This window comes from Phoxinus phoxinus (assembly GCF_949152265.1).
Source record: "Phoxinus phoxinus genome assembly, chromosome: 5".
In the NCBI taxonomy this organism is placed as follows: domain Eukaryota; kingdom Metazoa; phylum Chordata; class Actinopteri; order Cypriniformes; family Leuciscidae; genus Phoxinus; species Phoxinus phoxinus.
In genome coordinates this window covers 23,514,944-23,530,833 of record NC_136880.1, presented here as the reverse complement: position 1 = coordinate 23,530,833, position 15,890 = coordinate 23,514,944, and the positions used below count along the sequence as shown (strand labels likewise).

Here is a 15,890-nt window from a genome sequence, read left to right as displayed (position 1 = left end):
TTTTTCACTCCTCCCCTCACTGCAGCCGCATACTCTCGCATACATTACAGGTGACTGAGGCAAGGAGCATCTCAAACAAGCCTTATGTCACCATTTATAAATATGATGGTTAAATTGGTAAAGCAAGCCCCCAACCAAAAAAAAAAAAAAAACATTGTAAAAGGTTACGAGTTCAGTTGATTATCATACACAATACAGACAAAGAACAGAACGTTTTGATACATTGTGTCCAAAGTTACATTGTGTCCAAAGTTTGTCAGAATGTTAGACCTAGAAGAGGAAGTAAGATTGTTATATTGTTAAGGGGAAGTCGGGGAAGAGTTTGTCATAATGTGATCTAAAGGGTTAATAGGATTTGAATAACAATTTAAATGGGACGGTTTTGTGCATAAATTCTGAGACTGTAAGCAACATTTACATTCATCTGTGATGGGACTTTTATTTTGTTGTAATGGGACTTATATTTTGTAGTAATGAGACTTTACAGTTTCTTACTTCACACGTATACTTTTGCTGGCGGCGTCACTGAGAGTTCCGGAATCTCAGGAATTTGGGCTGTTCGACTCCTCAATCCCCTGCAGTACCAAATTCAAGATTTTCCGCGCCTGAAAGGTATATCTAATTATTTTATTCACTTTATTTCTGTGTCTCAGATCACAGGTCAGGTTTTATCCGATTCGCGACTTTTGCTTTGAAGATTATCGTGTCACTCACTCGTAACCTCTGTGAATGAGCTCCGTTATCAGAGGTGTGTCATCATCACTAACGTTAGTGCGCGAGAAAGAAATCAAACCACCACAATCCTACATCATCCCAGGACAACAAAACGCACTTTGTTATGTACTACACATTCACACGTTATGTTTGCCTTGCCAAAGTAGTTTTCTGCTTGCTTACTGGTGGTAAGTTACTTGTAAAGCTACATTAAACATGTAAGTTAACAGTTTCTAAAAGCTGTAACTTTACTGTACGAATAAGACACATTGATTGCATCATATCAGTTCTAACCATTTAATGTTTTTATAATGTAGTACGTCTGCGTATTATTATAAAAAATAGTACAGTGTTCAGAGTACAGAACAAACCGTTTTATAGTCTAAATCGTATCATCAATATCTAACGTTATGCCTGGAGCATTTCATCATGTTTGAGTCCCAAACGTTTCTAAAAACCTATTGTTTCACTTCTACAAGGATATGTATGTCTAAATCAGTAATGCTCAGCCTTTTTGTCCCCAAGGCCCTCCAATGTCCACCACAATAATATTCAAAGGCCCATAACTTTATCAAAGACCCCATGAGTTTTTTTCTTTTTTTCAGTACATTCAACAAAAATACAATATACTTTCTTTATTATTTAAATTAAAATGAGTAAACAAGTCTTTGGTTTTAGTGCTCTTACTGGTTCATGTAAAATGGCTGGTGCAGGTTTGTGGTGAGACTGATGCTCGCAGACAGGAACTGACTTCCTTTTCCTGTAGAGCTGTGAAATTTTTCACTTTATCGACTGCTTTCTCGTACATGTAGGTTCAACTCGTTCTGTGACATAAAGCTGGGCAAATTTTTTAACATTTAAATTTGTTCTCTCATATAAGGTGGTTACATCCATATTGTAAATAAGTCTGGTTTCAAAAGATTTTATTTTTGCAGGTTTGGTTCGAGCTCAGAATGTCTCAAGCTGAAAAACTGAAGGTAAGGAAATGAGAGCTGACGGGTGGTTTTTTGTTTTATGTGGAGTTGATGTGCAAAGAAATGGTTTTGAGAGAGATTTGAGAGAATCGAGTTTTTTAGAGAGCCGTGTAGTAAGACGTGTCTTCATCGATTGTTCTGTTCTCTTGTGATCAGCAGGGACAGTTTACAAACCCAGAGACTCCTGGGTATGTGGGGTTCGCGAATTTGCCAAACCAGGTACACCGGAAATCAGTGAAAAAGGGCTTTGAGTTCACTCTCATGGTGGTGGGTAAGTAGCATTGATGTGATGATTTGAATTTGTCTGATAAACTTGGAAATATTACCAATATATTGGTAATTCTCTAGACTAAATATTAAGAATTATTTTTGTTATGTCCACCATAATACAGTGACTCATGTTAAGAACAAATTCACTTGTTGTGAATTTAAGTAGATTTTTTTTCCCCTGATCTTCCACTGCGTAAAAATATGAATCTCTCTCTAAAAAAAAATTAGCCTAGTCCATACACTTTTGCTCATGCTATTTGTATTTTGGACTCTGTAGGCTATACAGCATTTTTATCTTCATGTGATTTATATCCTAACCATGAGAAACCTAGTATTTATTTATTAGGGCCCAAGCCCTGAAAGGGCGCAGAGCCCTATTGTTCTTCTAAGGGTTTTTTGTTTTTCTTCTTCTTCTTCTTCTTCTTCTTCTTCTTCTTTATAATAAATTTTTTTTCAAGGTTTTTGCCACTTTTGGGGGCCTTAACGTGCTCAAAAACTCTTGAAACTTTGCACACTGGTCAGAACCCGCGGCCATTAGAGCCGGACTGAAGCTGGTACCCGGGCGTGGCAGGGGGGCTCGACAGCGCCCCCTGGAACGGGGTCCGAAAACTTGGTCCATAAATCAAACACGCTTGCATGAAATAATATAATACTCGGTACACTTATAGATCTCATCGGTTCATATATCCTTCATGCTCTGACTTTTTACCCCAGCCCAACAGGAAGTCGGCTATTTGGCGTAGTTTAAAAAACACATGCAATGGAATTTAAAATACTCCTCCTAGACGATTCAAACAATCACCACGAAACTCGGTCAGCATGAAGTCAAGACATTGAGAATGAAAAGTTGCGAGGGGATTTTTGATATCTCGAACGGTTTGGCCGTGGTGAGGAAACGAATTTATGGCGAATATTGGAAACAGGAAGTGTGTTATAACATCCTCATACATTAATTGATCTTGATGAAACTTCAGCAGTGTGTTCGCTGTAAGAGGCCGATCACATGGATGTGACTATTGTGAGTCAAAGTTATAGCGCCACCAACTGGCAGCAGGAAGTGTGTCACTTTCGAAATGCTTTGAAATCACCCTCTTATTTTTACCTGATTTGCATCAAACTTCATCTGTATAATGTAAACACACGACAGATGTAGACCTGTGAAAGGATTATTGATATCTTTAATACTGTCACCATGGCAACGCTTTAAACTTTTATATTCTTTTTGGATGCATTTGAGGCTCTTAACATGCTTCAAATTGCATGAAACTCAACATGCATTTGACTGACATTTATTGTGTTATAGACATGTGCGAAGTTTCAGAAACGGGCGTGGTAAGGGGCTCAGTAGCGCCACCTTTAGTCAAAAATGGGGTATTAGTTTTACCTACAGTAACCAAACTCGGTACGTATATTCTTCTCTTCGATCCGGACAACTTTCTAATTTACAGTCATTAGCTCCGACCAACAGGAAGTCAGATATTTTGGTTTGAATGTGTACTGTTTGGAGCATTTTCCCTCTGCCCCCTCTGTGTGTGTGTGTGTGTGTGTGTGTGTGAGGAGGGGGGCTAGTTTAGTTTAACCATTTCTCTGCTGTGTGCAAAATCTCTGGCACTTTTGAGGGCCTTAACATGCTCGAAAACTCTTGAAATTTTGCATACAGTTCAGAACCCGCGGCCAACAGGGCCAGGCTGAAGCTGGTACCCGGGCGTGGCAGGGGGGCTCGACAGCGCCCCCTGGAATGGGATTCGAACACTTGTCCGTATATCAAACAGGCTTGCATGAATTAATATGAAACTCGGTACACATATAGATTTAATCGGGCCGAACAACTTTCCCTGGGTCAAGTTTTACGCCAGCCCAACAGGAAGTCGGCTATTACGGGTTGATTGGAGAACGCTTGCTCTCGCATTTGAAACACTTCTCCTAGAGAATTCATCCGATGACCACGAAACTCGGTCAGCATGAAGTCAAGACATGGAAGATGATAAATTGCCAGGGGATTTTTGATATCTCGAACGGTTTGGCCGTGGCGAGGAAACAAATTTATGATTAAAAAAGGATGCATAAAGTGTGTTATAACTTATTTATAGTTTTACCTACAGTAACCAAACTCGGTACGTATATTCTTCTCTTCGATCCAGACAACTTTCTAATTTACAGTCATTAGCTCCAACCAACAGGAAGTCAGATATTTGAATGTGTATTTTCTCTCTCTCTGTCTCTCTGCCATTCTGTGTGTGTGTGTGTGTCTGTCTGTGTGGGGAGGGGAGGGGAGGGGGGATGTGTGTGTGTGTGTGTGATTTTGGTTGGGTGACAGTTGTAGGTTACAGTTTGACAAGAGTTTATAGTTTAACAAAAGCACAATGTTGTGTTTCATTGCGAGTGTACACAAATATAAGGAAACACTTTGCATTTTGAAAGATGGTCTGTATGAACAAAATGACGGAGTATGTTTTTATGTCTCCATTGTTCGATCGAGCCTCACACACACACACACACACACACACACACACACACACACACACACACACACACACACACACACACACAGCATTCCAGCATTGCAATCTTGACATCGCAGAATGTTCATTATAGCCTTAATAAAATATAATAATAAAATAGTCAACCTTACATATAAAAATTACACTGCTCTGTTTAAATAGTCATTTGTACAGTTTGTGCCGTTCACAGTAAGCACCGCTCCACTGTGATGTTTCCAAGCACATTTTTGCGCATTTGAAGAGGATAATTTTTCTATATTGGAACGTGAGTGTACAAAGTACAAAGCCTATAAAAAGAATAGTTTAGCATCCAAAAATGTTAATAATATATATATTATTATTATATATATAATAATATATATGTTAAAAATAGGGGGGAAAAAGAATTTACATAATATATATATATATATATATATATATTTTTTTTTTTAATATATATATATATATATAATTAAAGCTGCAAGCAGCGATGGAGGGCCCAAGCCGGTGGCACGGCCACCCGGTGCCTTTAGTTCCACTAAAGGCACCAGGGTGGCGGTGCCACCGGCTTGGACCCGCAATCGCTGCTTGCAGCTTTAATTTGATTTGATTTTTATTGGCAATAATAATGTAAAACCTACAGCTTATACTGCTTTCACATGCTATCAGAATTATCGTAAAATCAAGATTACTATTTGAAAAAATGGACGTAAAGACCCTCTCAACTCATATTTAATACTGGGAAATTCTGAGATAATCTGAGTTGGGCAAGCCATAAACTTTAAACATGGCAGAGGGGAGAACCATTGCTGCTGTGACTGGTATGCTTTATTAGTTTTTTCCACAACAGCTACAGCAGCTTGTCTTTTCATTAAAGTAGTGCATATTTACTTGAATAACAATTTGAAGCATATTGTATACCAGGGCTCAACAATAAGGGCTGCCCGATGGCCCGGGGTCAGCGTGAAAGATGCTTGACGGAATTGCCACTTGCCCGATTGGGCCAGTGCTGAATAGTAACGAAAGTCAATAATTTATGTGTGTTTTTTTTTTTAAGTGAATGGAGTTCTTATTGCGTCTTCTTGCGCTTGCATGGAAAAATACACATATCAAAAGTGTTTACACATTTCTGGTCATACAGAAAATAATACTAAATTATTCGCAACTACTTTTATTTGTGTAAACTCACAATAACAATAAACGTTGTGCTTTTGTAAAATAAAATAAAACAACCAGGCGCGCTTTCATGATCTCCGTGAACTGGAGCGCGAGAACTGAAACAAAATATAGCCTATGTAGGCTAAAGCTTGAAATGTCCACTTTAAAACCAACAAATTCGAATCGAAAGCTAATACCTTCTGATTATGTAATGCGTATGAAAGGTGCATTTCTCTCTAAAGGCACGTCCGCTAAACAGCGGAGATGGAGATATGTTTTTAGCCGACACTGATTTAGAAAACAATAGTTTATTAATAAACAATTCAAATGCCTCATTATTTTTTTCAGACACATTTATTATTATTAGCCTATAACTCACCTATAAATCACCTTTCTGTAGGCTGTGGTTCCAGAGACATATATGGCTCTTATCATTCAGCACTGCGGGAAAAATATCATTTCCAGGTTCTAATTTTGTCTTAGAAAAATAGTAAAATCAACAACAAAAAAATCCATATTAATTTGTGAATATTTTAAATGTTTAATAAAGGGACAAAAAGTCACAAACAAAAATTTGTCGAGCCTACAGTTCAAATAAATTGTTGGTGTTCAACTTTGCGTTTTAAAAATACAACAACCGTTTTCTTTTGCAATTACGGGTTAAAAATATTTTTGTTCTCTCTGTTTTGTCATTTAGTAAACTTTATAGATTTCAACCATATTGCTTCTTGAGTCTCTTTAACAAGAACTTAGATTAATGTATGAATTGAATAGTGATTGTGTGACCTATGATGAGGGAACAACCAGTGATACCTTTGGTAGTACCATCAAATGATAGCAAATTATGTTATTTTTGTTCTTCTGTTACCGGAGTAAACAGAATTCAGAGATTGTGTCAAAATGGGGAATCCAGACCATTTGTCTTCCCCAAAAAGGGGCGTTACCCTTCGATGACGCAAAAGTAGCGTTGGTCTATAGCGATGTCATCAGGATACACATACACCGGTAGGCAGTGGCCCACCTTACAGGGTGACCACGTCATGGTCCACCAGAATTTATACTTTACCCACCTCTTTTTTTACCACTACACCTCTGCACGTGAAGGCAGCATTAATACAACAGTATGTGAACATATGGGGAAATGTCTCGTTCTAGAAACATCAGTGAGAGCAGCTTCCATGTTTGGAAGGAAAACGTTATATGTTAGTGTATTTCATGATTGAATTGTTATTGTGTAGTGAAAGTGACTGTGGGAACAAAAGTCTTTGGCAGCAGCACAGCGCTGATGAATCGTTGTTTTTGTTTAAGATGATCGGACTCTCCCCTCAGCCCTGTGAGTGTGTATGTGTACAGCTGTTGACGCACACATGCGATCTGCTGTGGGGGGAGGGTGGCCGGGAGCCCGCTCAGCAGAGCCCATTGTACAGTCATCCCATCGTCTTAAAATAAATCACAGAGGAATGCAGAACCTCAGCCGCGAGCCCTTTCACTGCTGCACAGCTTCAGCAAACGATGAAAGACAGCTTGACTGAGACGTAGAGAACAAAAACACTGACTAGAGTGTTATCTATTTATAAAACTGTGCGTAGGATCCTTATTAAAAGTGTACGTGCGCCCGAAAGCCAAAAATATTAGTTAAAGTTAAAAAGGTAAAGTAGTTGTTTTATGTGAACATGCACTGTATTTATGATGGTTTTTCTTCATCTGCCGTCAGTCCCTCAGCTCACTATCGGTTTCGCCAAACTGCTCCGTCTCCAAAATGTTCGTAAGCATGGGTCAGAGTTTTGTGTGCAAATTTTCCAGTCAAGTTTGTTTTTATAAATCACAATTTATGCGTCGGAAGTGGCGCATGCCTCTTTCATGGCCTGTTTTGTGCGGTTATAGATAAGGCCCCTGATGATTGCATATAACACTTTGACGTTATGCTGTTTGTTAGTTGCATAGGGAAACACAATCTGCCTGTCAAAGTGTTTTTGTAGTTGATATGATGATTTAATGTTTCTTCATTAATACTTCTGCTGTTTTCAGGCGAGTCTGGTTTGGGGAAGTCCACGCTTATCAACAGCTTGTTCCTCACTGATCTCTACCCAGAGAGGGTCATTCCTGGTGCTGCAGGTGAGAGTTTCAACACTGAAATTACATCAAATGTAAATGTTACAGAATGTTGTTCAGCTTTTTAAACGTTATAATGGGGAAGGGTAAAAGTAGTGGCCTGATATTTCTGAGGCAGTTTTGCACAGAAGTTTGGACCTCAGCCTTGTTTTTTGAGCCTTGCCTGATGTATCTTTTACATGTGCTCTTGTTGTACAGAGAAAATTGAGCGCACGGTGCAGATCGAGGCCTCAACGGTGGAGATCGAGGAGCGCGGAGTGAAGCTACGTCTCACTGTGGTCGACACGCCTGGATACGGTGACGCCATCAACAGCCAGGACTGGTGAGATTCGCTTTCATGGTCAATAAAAATACGCTCTGCTCAAATACAGTCATCATACATATTGTGTATGTTGTGTTTTTGGCTCGATTTCCCATTTAATGCTCTTTTTATTTTTTTTGAAAAGGGACAATTCACCCAAAAAATTTAAATTCTCTCACCTCTGTGAGTCCATGCAATGCAAGAGAATGGTTTATATTTTTCTTACACGCACCTAGTGTTTTGCTTCAGAAGACGGTGATGCATTCACTGAGCTTGTAATGATTAGTCACGATGGCTGTATGTGCTTTATGGTGTCCATTTACTCGCATTTATATGTACGCTAACATTCAAAAGTTTGGGGTCGGTAAGATTTTAGTTTTTTAGTTTTGTAATAAAAAATATTTTTATTACAACATAAAAATATTCCTGTGATGGTAAAGCTGAATTTTAGGCATCATTACTCCAGTCTTCAGTGTCACATGATCCTTCAGAAATCATTATTATATGCTGATTTGCTGCTCAAGAAACATTTATTATTAATGTTGAAAATGACTGTGCTGCTTAATATTTTTGTAAAAACCTGATAAAAATGGTTAAAGTTTAAAAGAACAACATTTATTTGAAATGGAAATCTTTTGTAAAATTATAAATGTCCTTACTGTCACTTTTAATTAATGCATCCTTGCTAAATAAAATTATAAATGACTTAAAAAACAAATCTTATTGAAACAAATCTTTTGAACAGTAGTGTATTCACAGAGATGGATTGTTGGAGTGTTTTATTTAAATCCTCTTTTATGTTTTAAACATCTGGAATGGTGTGAGGTTGAATAGATTAGAGATTTATTTTGGGTGAACTTTCTCTTTGAGAGAACTTTGATTGACAAGAGACACTTGATAGTGTAATTGGAGACGGTCTTTGTTAGGAGACACGAAGACTACAGAGAGGAATGGAGGAAGAGGTGTTTTTTTTTTTTTAGCTCTGGGAATGCTGTTCTGCTAGTGTGGAAGTGGTGAGACAGGAAACATGTGTGACCTCTTCCTGACTGCTCCCTGACCCACTTGAGCGCAAAAACAGCAAAGAGAAGATATTCAAGTGCTCATGTCTGAAAAAGGAAATGTATGCCCTCACATAACTATTATACAAGAGAAAATTTACATTTTAATGCCCTGGTTTTGTACCAGACCAGAGTCATAGAATATATCTCTACAATGCATGTTAAAATCGCTTTAGCCTTTTTTTCTTAAAGGCCTGGTGCATTTTTAATGTTCATTGTTTTTACATATATGTTATAGAGTGCAACAGTGCCCAAAGCACTCTTTCCAGAGGCCTTGGTTCCGAAAGTGTGTTTTCCATTCATTTTTCCCATAGGGATTTTAAAAAAGTCTTTATACACACTTGTAAAACTTTTATTTGAACTGTTGTTTAAATCATAGTTGTTATGTTAATTTTACTGTTTATATAGTTAGCAGCAAGTCCATTCTTTGTATTTTTAGAACTGATAAATAGCATTGGGAAAGAACTACAATCTCTTGACGCATTGCAATGACAATCAAAATTAAATACTATATAAACATTTAAAATATATATAAAACTAGGCTTATTCATTTATTGTTGATTTATATAATTACGTAGTTTTGAATTTTGAATAAGATGGTTTACTTTCGGATTCTGACTGTTGCACTCTTGTACTTTTCAGTTTGAGACTCTTTTAATATCTTTTAAGGGGTTATATCATGAAGAATCAAATTTGCGTTTAACTTTTGAGATGAGCGATGAAAAAAACGATGTGAAATTCAGAACTCAAAACTTCCCCCTCGGTAAAGGGCATTTATGTACAACAAGCTGCACATTTACTGATACCTATTGGGTGATGAGAAATGGCCCACCCAATCACGACGTGGTAATAAGGAGAAAGCAGGATGGATGCTATAATTTCTAAACAAGAGAGAAAATAATGATGAGTAAAATGCGGGGGAAATGATCAAACCATGTGCTGTTCCTGGCTGCATGTGGCCCTCGCTGCTCTGCATGTCCTTCAGAAGATCCCAACATTAAAGACAAGTGGTTAAAGTTGAAGATCCCTGATCATTCATATAGTTTTTTTTTTTTTTTTTGGATGGAGCTTTTTAAATCTATATTTGACAAACTCCTTAAATGTTTCTGTTGCTTATAAATCACTGTCTCTGTAAGTGTTTGAAGAGATGCTCTTTCTTTTCCTGGGAAGTTTTAACACCATTATCGCATACATCGATGACCAGTTTGAACGCTACCTACATGACGAGAGCGGACTCAACCGCAGGCACATTGTGGACAACCGTGTGCACTGCTGCTTTTACTTCATTTCCCCTCTGGGTCACGGGTAAGATCCTATATTTAACTCCACTGAGACGCTTTTTGTGACACCTTCTACTGTCATAGTTTAAGTGTTCGCATAGTTCTTGTCTGGATTTAAAGGGCCGATTTCCTTGTCTCATGTTCCAATTTTGTAGACTGAAGCCTCTAGATGTCCAATTCATGAAGGCCATTCACAACAAAGTGAATGTTGTTCCTGTTATTGCTAAAGCAGATACGCTGACGCTGAGGGAGAGAGAGAGACTCAAGCGCAGAGTAAGCATTCAGATTTCCATCAAACATGGATTGATCACAAGTTTGGCTTGTTGGCTATATGCATTTCTTTATGTGCTCTAGATTCTGGATGAAATCGATGAGCACGGCATTAAGATCTATCACCTCCCTGATGCTGAGTCCGATGAGGATGAAGATTTCAAAGAGCAGACCAGGATTCTCAAGGTATGTAGGTCTTCTTTTTCTCATTTAATTTAAAGAGACTGTTCACCCAAACTTTAAAATTGGAACAAAATGAAGGTGAGAATATGTTGACTAAGTTGAGTATTTTTCATATAGAACACAAAAGCATAGATGTAGTAAAAGCACCATGAATATACTTTTGAATTATTTAACAAATACACATTAAATCAATCAAAAGTGACTGTAAGACAACAGTGTTACAAAATATTTCTATTACAAAAAAATGCTGTTCTTCTGAACTTTCTATTCATCAAAGAATAAAAGAAAATGAACAGATTTCACAAAATATTATGCAAATATTATGCAGCACACCTGTTTTCAAGATTGATAATCATACATTTTTCTTGAGCAGCAAATCACCATATTAGAATGATTTCTGAAGAAACATGTGACACTGAAGACTCAAGAAAAATATGCTGCAAAATCAGCTTTACCATCACAGGAATACATTTGTTTTAAATTCTATTAAAATAGAAAAGTTTTTTAAAATGTAATAATATTTCACAATATAATGTTTTAAATTGTATTATTGTAATAAATGCAGCCTTGGTGAGCATAAGACTTTTAAATAAATAACTTGCTGCCCCAAAACAATGAATGATAGCATGTCATAAAAGTGGTCCATATGATTTGTTTACTATAGTCCAAGTCTTATTGTAGATTTTATCTGACATTCCATATACCCCAAATCGGAGTTTGCGATCTTCACAATCCAACTTACTGGTGGTTCCACATACGCGCCTACGATCAATGGGTGACAGGGCTTTTTCCTCATGCTCCTGTCCTTTGGAATTCTCTGCCTCTTGATCTTAGGGTTCTGTGCTTAACTATGAGTTTTTCAAAGGTAGACTTAAAGGTAGGGTAGGTCAGAATTGTCTAAAAATAAATTTTATTCAAATTTGTTTAAACTGTCTTTATATACCAATGCATAATTAAAATGCAAGTACTCTGAAATAGAGAGTATAAAAAACCGAGTCGCTCTAGTGTATATAATCTTCAATAAACACAGCTCATTAATTCCATTCACTCCCACCTAAAAACGGGTGCGCGACTGCGCGCACGTGGGCAGAGCCAGTAATAGCGGCGGTAGTCATGGCGATGGAGAGTGACAGTCGCGCAAGCCAATCCTGTGATTCGTCCCGAATGGAAATAATGAGCTGTGTTTAATGAAGATTAAACGGTCTAGAGTCACTCGATTTTTATACTCTTTTTATCAGAGTACTTACATTTTAATTATGCATTGATATATATAGAAAGTTTAATCAAATTTGGTAAAAAGTTTTTATATAAATCCTACCTACCCTACCTTTAAGACATATTTTTTTTAATTAGCATTTGATCATTGATGTTCTTTTATTATTTTATGTACTGTTTATCTTCTGTACAGCGCTTTGAGAAGTTGCTTTTAAAGGCGCTTTATAAAGTAAAGTTTATTATTATTATTATGTGAGGAACAGACTAACAGAGTTATGTTTTATAATCATTTTTTTTACTCTTCTCCTGAAGAGTAGAAAACCGAACTAAGCATCCAAACAAGGCCACATTCTGTCATAAGTTTCCTTTGGTCTTTCTGTTGTAGGCCAGTATACCGTTTGCCGTGGTGGGATCCAACCAGCAGATTGAGGCTAAAGGGAAGAAAGTGAGAGGACGTTTGTATCCATGGGGCGTGGTGGAGGTGGAAAACCCAGAACACAACGACTTCCTTAAACTTCGCACCATGCTAATGTGAGTAACTTTAAGTTATCCTCGGTTTAATGTTCTACAATTCTTGATTTTGCACAAATGAAAATGAGGTTGTGAGGAAGCTTGGAGTCAATCACTCAGTCAGCAAAACATACTGCTAAAGAAAGAAAAAGTTGTACCTTTAAACAGTTAAAACATTAAATGGACTGTACTTCTGTCCCTCTCAGCCTCATATTCATTCTAAGATCATGTACTTTATCCTCAGTCACTGTCATTATTATTGTCTAATGATGGTTATTGCCATCTGTGCAGCACCCACATGCAGGACCTGCAGGAAGTCACTCAGGACCTTCACTATGAGAACTTCCGCTCGGAACGCCTCAAACGAGGCGGCAGGTTGTCCTCCCATGGTTACATTCTGCCTCTGTCGCCTGCGTACGTACTGCTCTGCCTGTCTTTCCCCACCTCCTCCCTCAACCTCAATAAAAAAAGCAGAGCTTTGAGTGTAGTCAGATTATTTGAATATCACAACACTGGCAGGACTAAGCAGATGTATTGAAATAGCACAACTTTACATACCGGTAGTCACTTCTCGTTTCTGCTAAAGACACACATAAGCAGTCATTTGATAGCAAAAATAAACGGAGAAGAGCCACTTTGGTTTAAGCTGAATAAACGGTCTTCCATGGACTCTTGAGAGATGAAAGCTTGAGTTTTAATGTGTGCTGTGTTGACTTAGTCTCGTGGATCTGCAGCAAGCTGTGGGATCTGTGTTCATCAGAGGATAGGAGGGGGAGGTACTGCTGGGAGCTCAGTCACAGCTCCACCTGTCCTTCAGCCTGACGCTAGCACTGCTAAAACAGACTGTTTCAATCTCGCTCACACAAATACTCACAAAGTAACTTTCTGCTCAGCTTGTTACACGCTTGCACTACTAACTTGGGTTTGTCTTTTCCTTCTTACCTAAACTCTGCATCGCAAAACACTCTGCTGGTGGTTTACTAATTCAGTGTTTTGTTCAATCACAATGTAAATCTGCTGGATAATTTCAATGGTTGTCAATTAAAATATTTTTATTTTATTTATTTTTTTACAAAATTAGCAAAAATAAACAATTACCGCCCCTTATTTTCCTATTATCAGAGCACTTAAATTTTAAATGCCAGACTTTTTGTGAGATAAGAGATGTATTACATTTTTGTCAGGCATATAAAATTTTATTATTACTATAATATTATATATTTTTAATTCTTACTTGAATTGCAAAATTAACAAGCATTCCCATATTTTCATATCGGCTTTTCCATGCATATTTTTGTGTATATAGTGATAATGTGATGGTTTTTTTATGTCTGTTATTCTATCATTTCCCTGTCATCAGAACAGTTTATATATAATAATAATAATCATATATAATATAATTGTATATAATATATAATAAAAATATATATTTTGTGTATATTTATATATTATATATATATGTATATATGATATGCCTGCTACAATGTAATATCTTAAGTTAAGTATAATTATCTAAGTTTATTTTATATTTAACGATATTCTGAACAATTGATTTAAGCTACATGGCATTTATTTCAATTATAATTTTTCAACATTTGACAGGCCTAGTTATTTTGTTTTGCCAACAGAATAAAGTAATTTTGAGATCTGTGTCATAAATTATCATTTCAATAAATGATTCACTGCTCAGTACAGCTGTGTCTCTTTACACCTGCTTTGTGTTTAGCAGGAAGGGTCCGGAGCCAGAGGAAATGGACAAGGATATAATCTTGCAGGAGAAGGAGGCTGAGGTACAGTCTCTCAAACCAAACACAAGCTGAACGCTAATAAACCACTGCTTGAGTGTGAAGGTCAGTGTGTGATTGTGTTTGTGTGTCTCGCTCAGCTGAGGCGGATGCAGGAGATGATCACTAAGATGCAGGCGCAGATGCAGAAGCAGGGAGATGAATGAGACCGCCCACACCTGTGAGAAACGTGGTAAGAGCACATTACAAACACAGACATTAAAGCAAGCCATGCCAACAAAAAAACAGATCAACATAACCAAATCTGTGGTCACATGACTGACACTATGTATAAGCAGTTCTGCGATCTGAGCTGCTCTTCAACATTTGATGTTATATTTGATATTATTTTACTTTGTAAAAATGTTTTAGAGAAAATTGCCAATTTATTTTTGGTATTAAATATGCAATTAGGGAGATTGTTTTTGTTTGTATTTCTTATAGATGCAGACTTGTGATTCAAGCTTGACCCATTCAGACACAGAACGAGAAGAGGAAGTGTTGCTAAATGTGGAGAAAGAGGAGAGACTGAACCTTAGCTCATCTTGCTTGCCATTTTCTTAGTTTCTTTCAATCTTGTATGAGGGTTTTCCCCCAAAATTTTTAAGCAGTGTTAACGTTTTTTTTTTATTTTTTTTTTATCAAATACTGTTGCTAAGATTCATTCTTTTTGTTTCCTGTTCCAGTAACCGAAAATGAAGAACAACCATCAGTAATTAAGAAAAAAAAGTATATTTTTCTTCTGTTACAAGAGCCAAATTCTACTGTAGAGCAGCTTTAGTAGTAGTGTAGCTCCAGAACACTTTATCCTGTCTAGCTAAACAACACTGTGAAAATACAAGCAGCTGTTGAATTTGAGTGTCACAGTGGCATTTGTTGCACCATGTTTTTTTGGATAAATCATTTTATACTGTTTGTAAGTATTGCCAGAGAGATTGCTGTTTTTTCTCTCTTCCCTGCATGAAGTCTTGAAATATATTTGCTGTTCAGTTGAATGGTCCCCTAACAGATGCAAAACATTATACTGTGACCCATGATTCAGTCCCTATGCCATCTAATGAAGGATAATACGTTTTTCTCTGATGTTAATGCTCATTTTGCTTATTTCTATTTGTACCTGAGTGAATACTGTCATGTATTTACTGTCAGACATTGTTCTGGTATGAGTGCAATGTAAAATGTCCTTGGTGGAGTGACATTTGGATACATTGAAATATGCTGTTGTGCTCTTTGACTGATGCATGCCAAGTTTTTACCTTCTTTTGGGATCTGTGGCTAAAACTTTTATCTTATTCCTATGGTTAAAGCAAATTTCTATATCATAAATAATTTCTTATTCAAATGTTACAATGAAATAATATCTGAAATGTGGGTTTATATCTGTTACACAAAAGCAAACATAAACAGTTGAGCTTTAACTTTCCATATTTGGCCATGAAAACGGCAGTTGCCCACATTCCAGTTTTAATGTTTCACTTGAAAACTTTCTATTAAACCATTATTGTCTATCCTCTTGTAATAAAATTTTGTATTAAACCGTTTTTGGGGTTTGATTTTTGTTGTTCAGATATCAATTTGCTG

The 15,890-nt window shown here is 37.0% G+C and overlaps 1 protein-coding gene across 10 annotated transcripts; it reads left to right on the top strand.

Moving 5' to 3' along the window:
- Nucleotides 1-397: 397 nt before the first annotated feature.
- On the top strand, nucleotides 398-15,850 carry septin2 (septin 2). 10 transcript variants are annotated; one of them, XM_079614004.1, is made up of 13 exons: nucleotides 398-612; nucleotides 1,650-1,691; nucleotides 1,845-1,959; nucleotides 7,625-7,711; nucleotides 7,907-8,030; nucleotides 10,238-10,372; nucleotides 10,503-10,620; nucleotides 10,702-10,803; nucleotides 12,401-12,546; nucleotides 12,817-12,900; nucleotides 14,255-14,315; nucleotides 14,411-14,502; nucleotides 14,754-15,850. In XM_079614004.1, the coding sequence occupies exons 2-12, from the start codon at nucleotides 1,668-1,670 to the stop codon at nucleotides 14,474-14,476; spliced, it is 1,062 nt and encodes a 353-aa protein (XP_079470130.1). In that variant the 5' UTR covers nucleotides 398-612; nucleotides 1,650-1,667; the 3' UTR covers nucleotides 14,477-14,502; nucleotides 14,754-15,850. The 10 variants fall into 10 exon arrangements, with proteins under 10 accessions (XP_079470130.1, XP_079470122.1, XP_079470126.1 ...); XM_079613996.1 differs by having other exon boundaries at nucleotides 12,817-12,939; nucleotides 14,252-14,315; XM_079614000.1 differs by having other exon boundaries at nucleotides 468-612; nucleotides 12,817-12,939.
- Nucleotides 15,851-15,890: the final 40 nt, after the last annotated feature.

Coding starts and splice junctions, on each gene's coding strand:
- septin2 (XM_079613996.1), top strand. CDS start 1,668: ATGTCTCAAGCTGAAAAACTGAAG. Junction 1,692..1,844: donor CTCAAGCTGAAAAACTGAAG/GTAAGGAAATGA, acceptor TCTTGTGATCAG/CAGGGACAGTTTACAAACCC. Junction 10,373..10,502: donor ATTTCCCCTCTGGGTCACGG/GTAAGATCCTAT, acceptor CCAATTTTGTAG/ACTGAAGCCTCTAGATGTCC.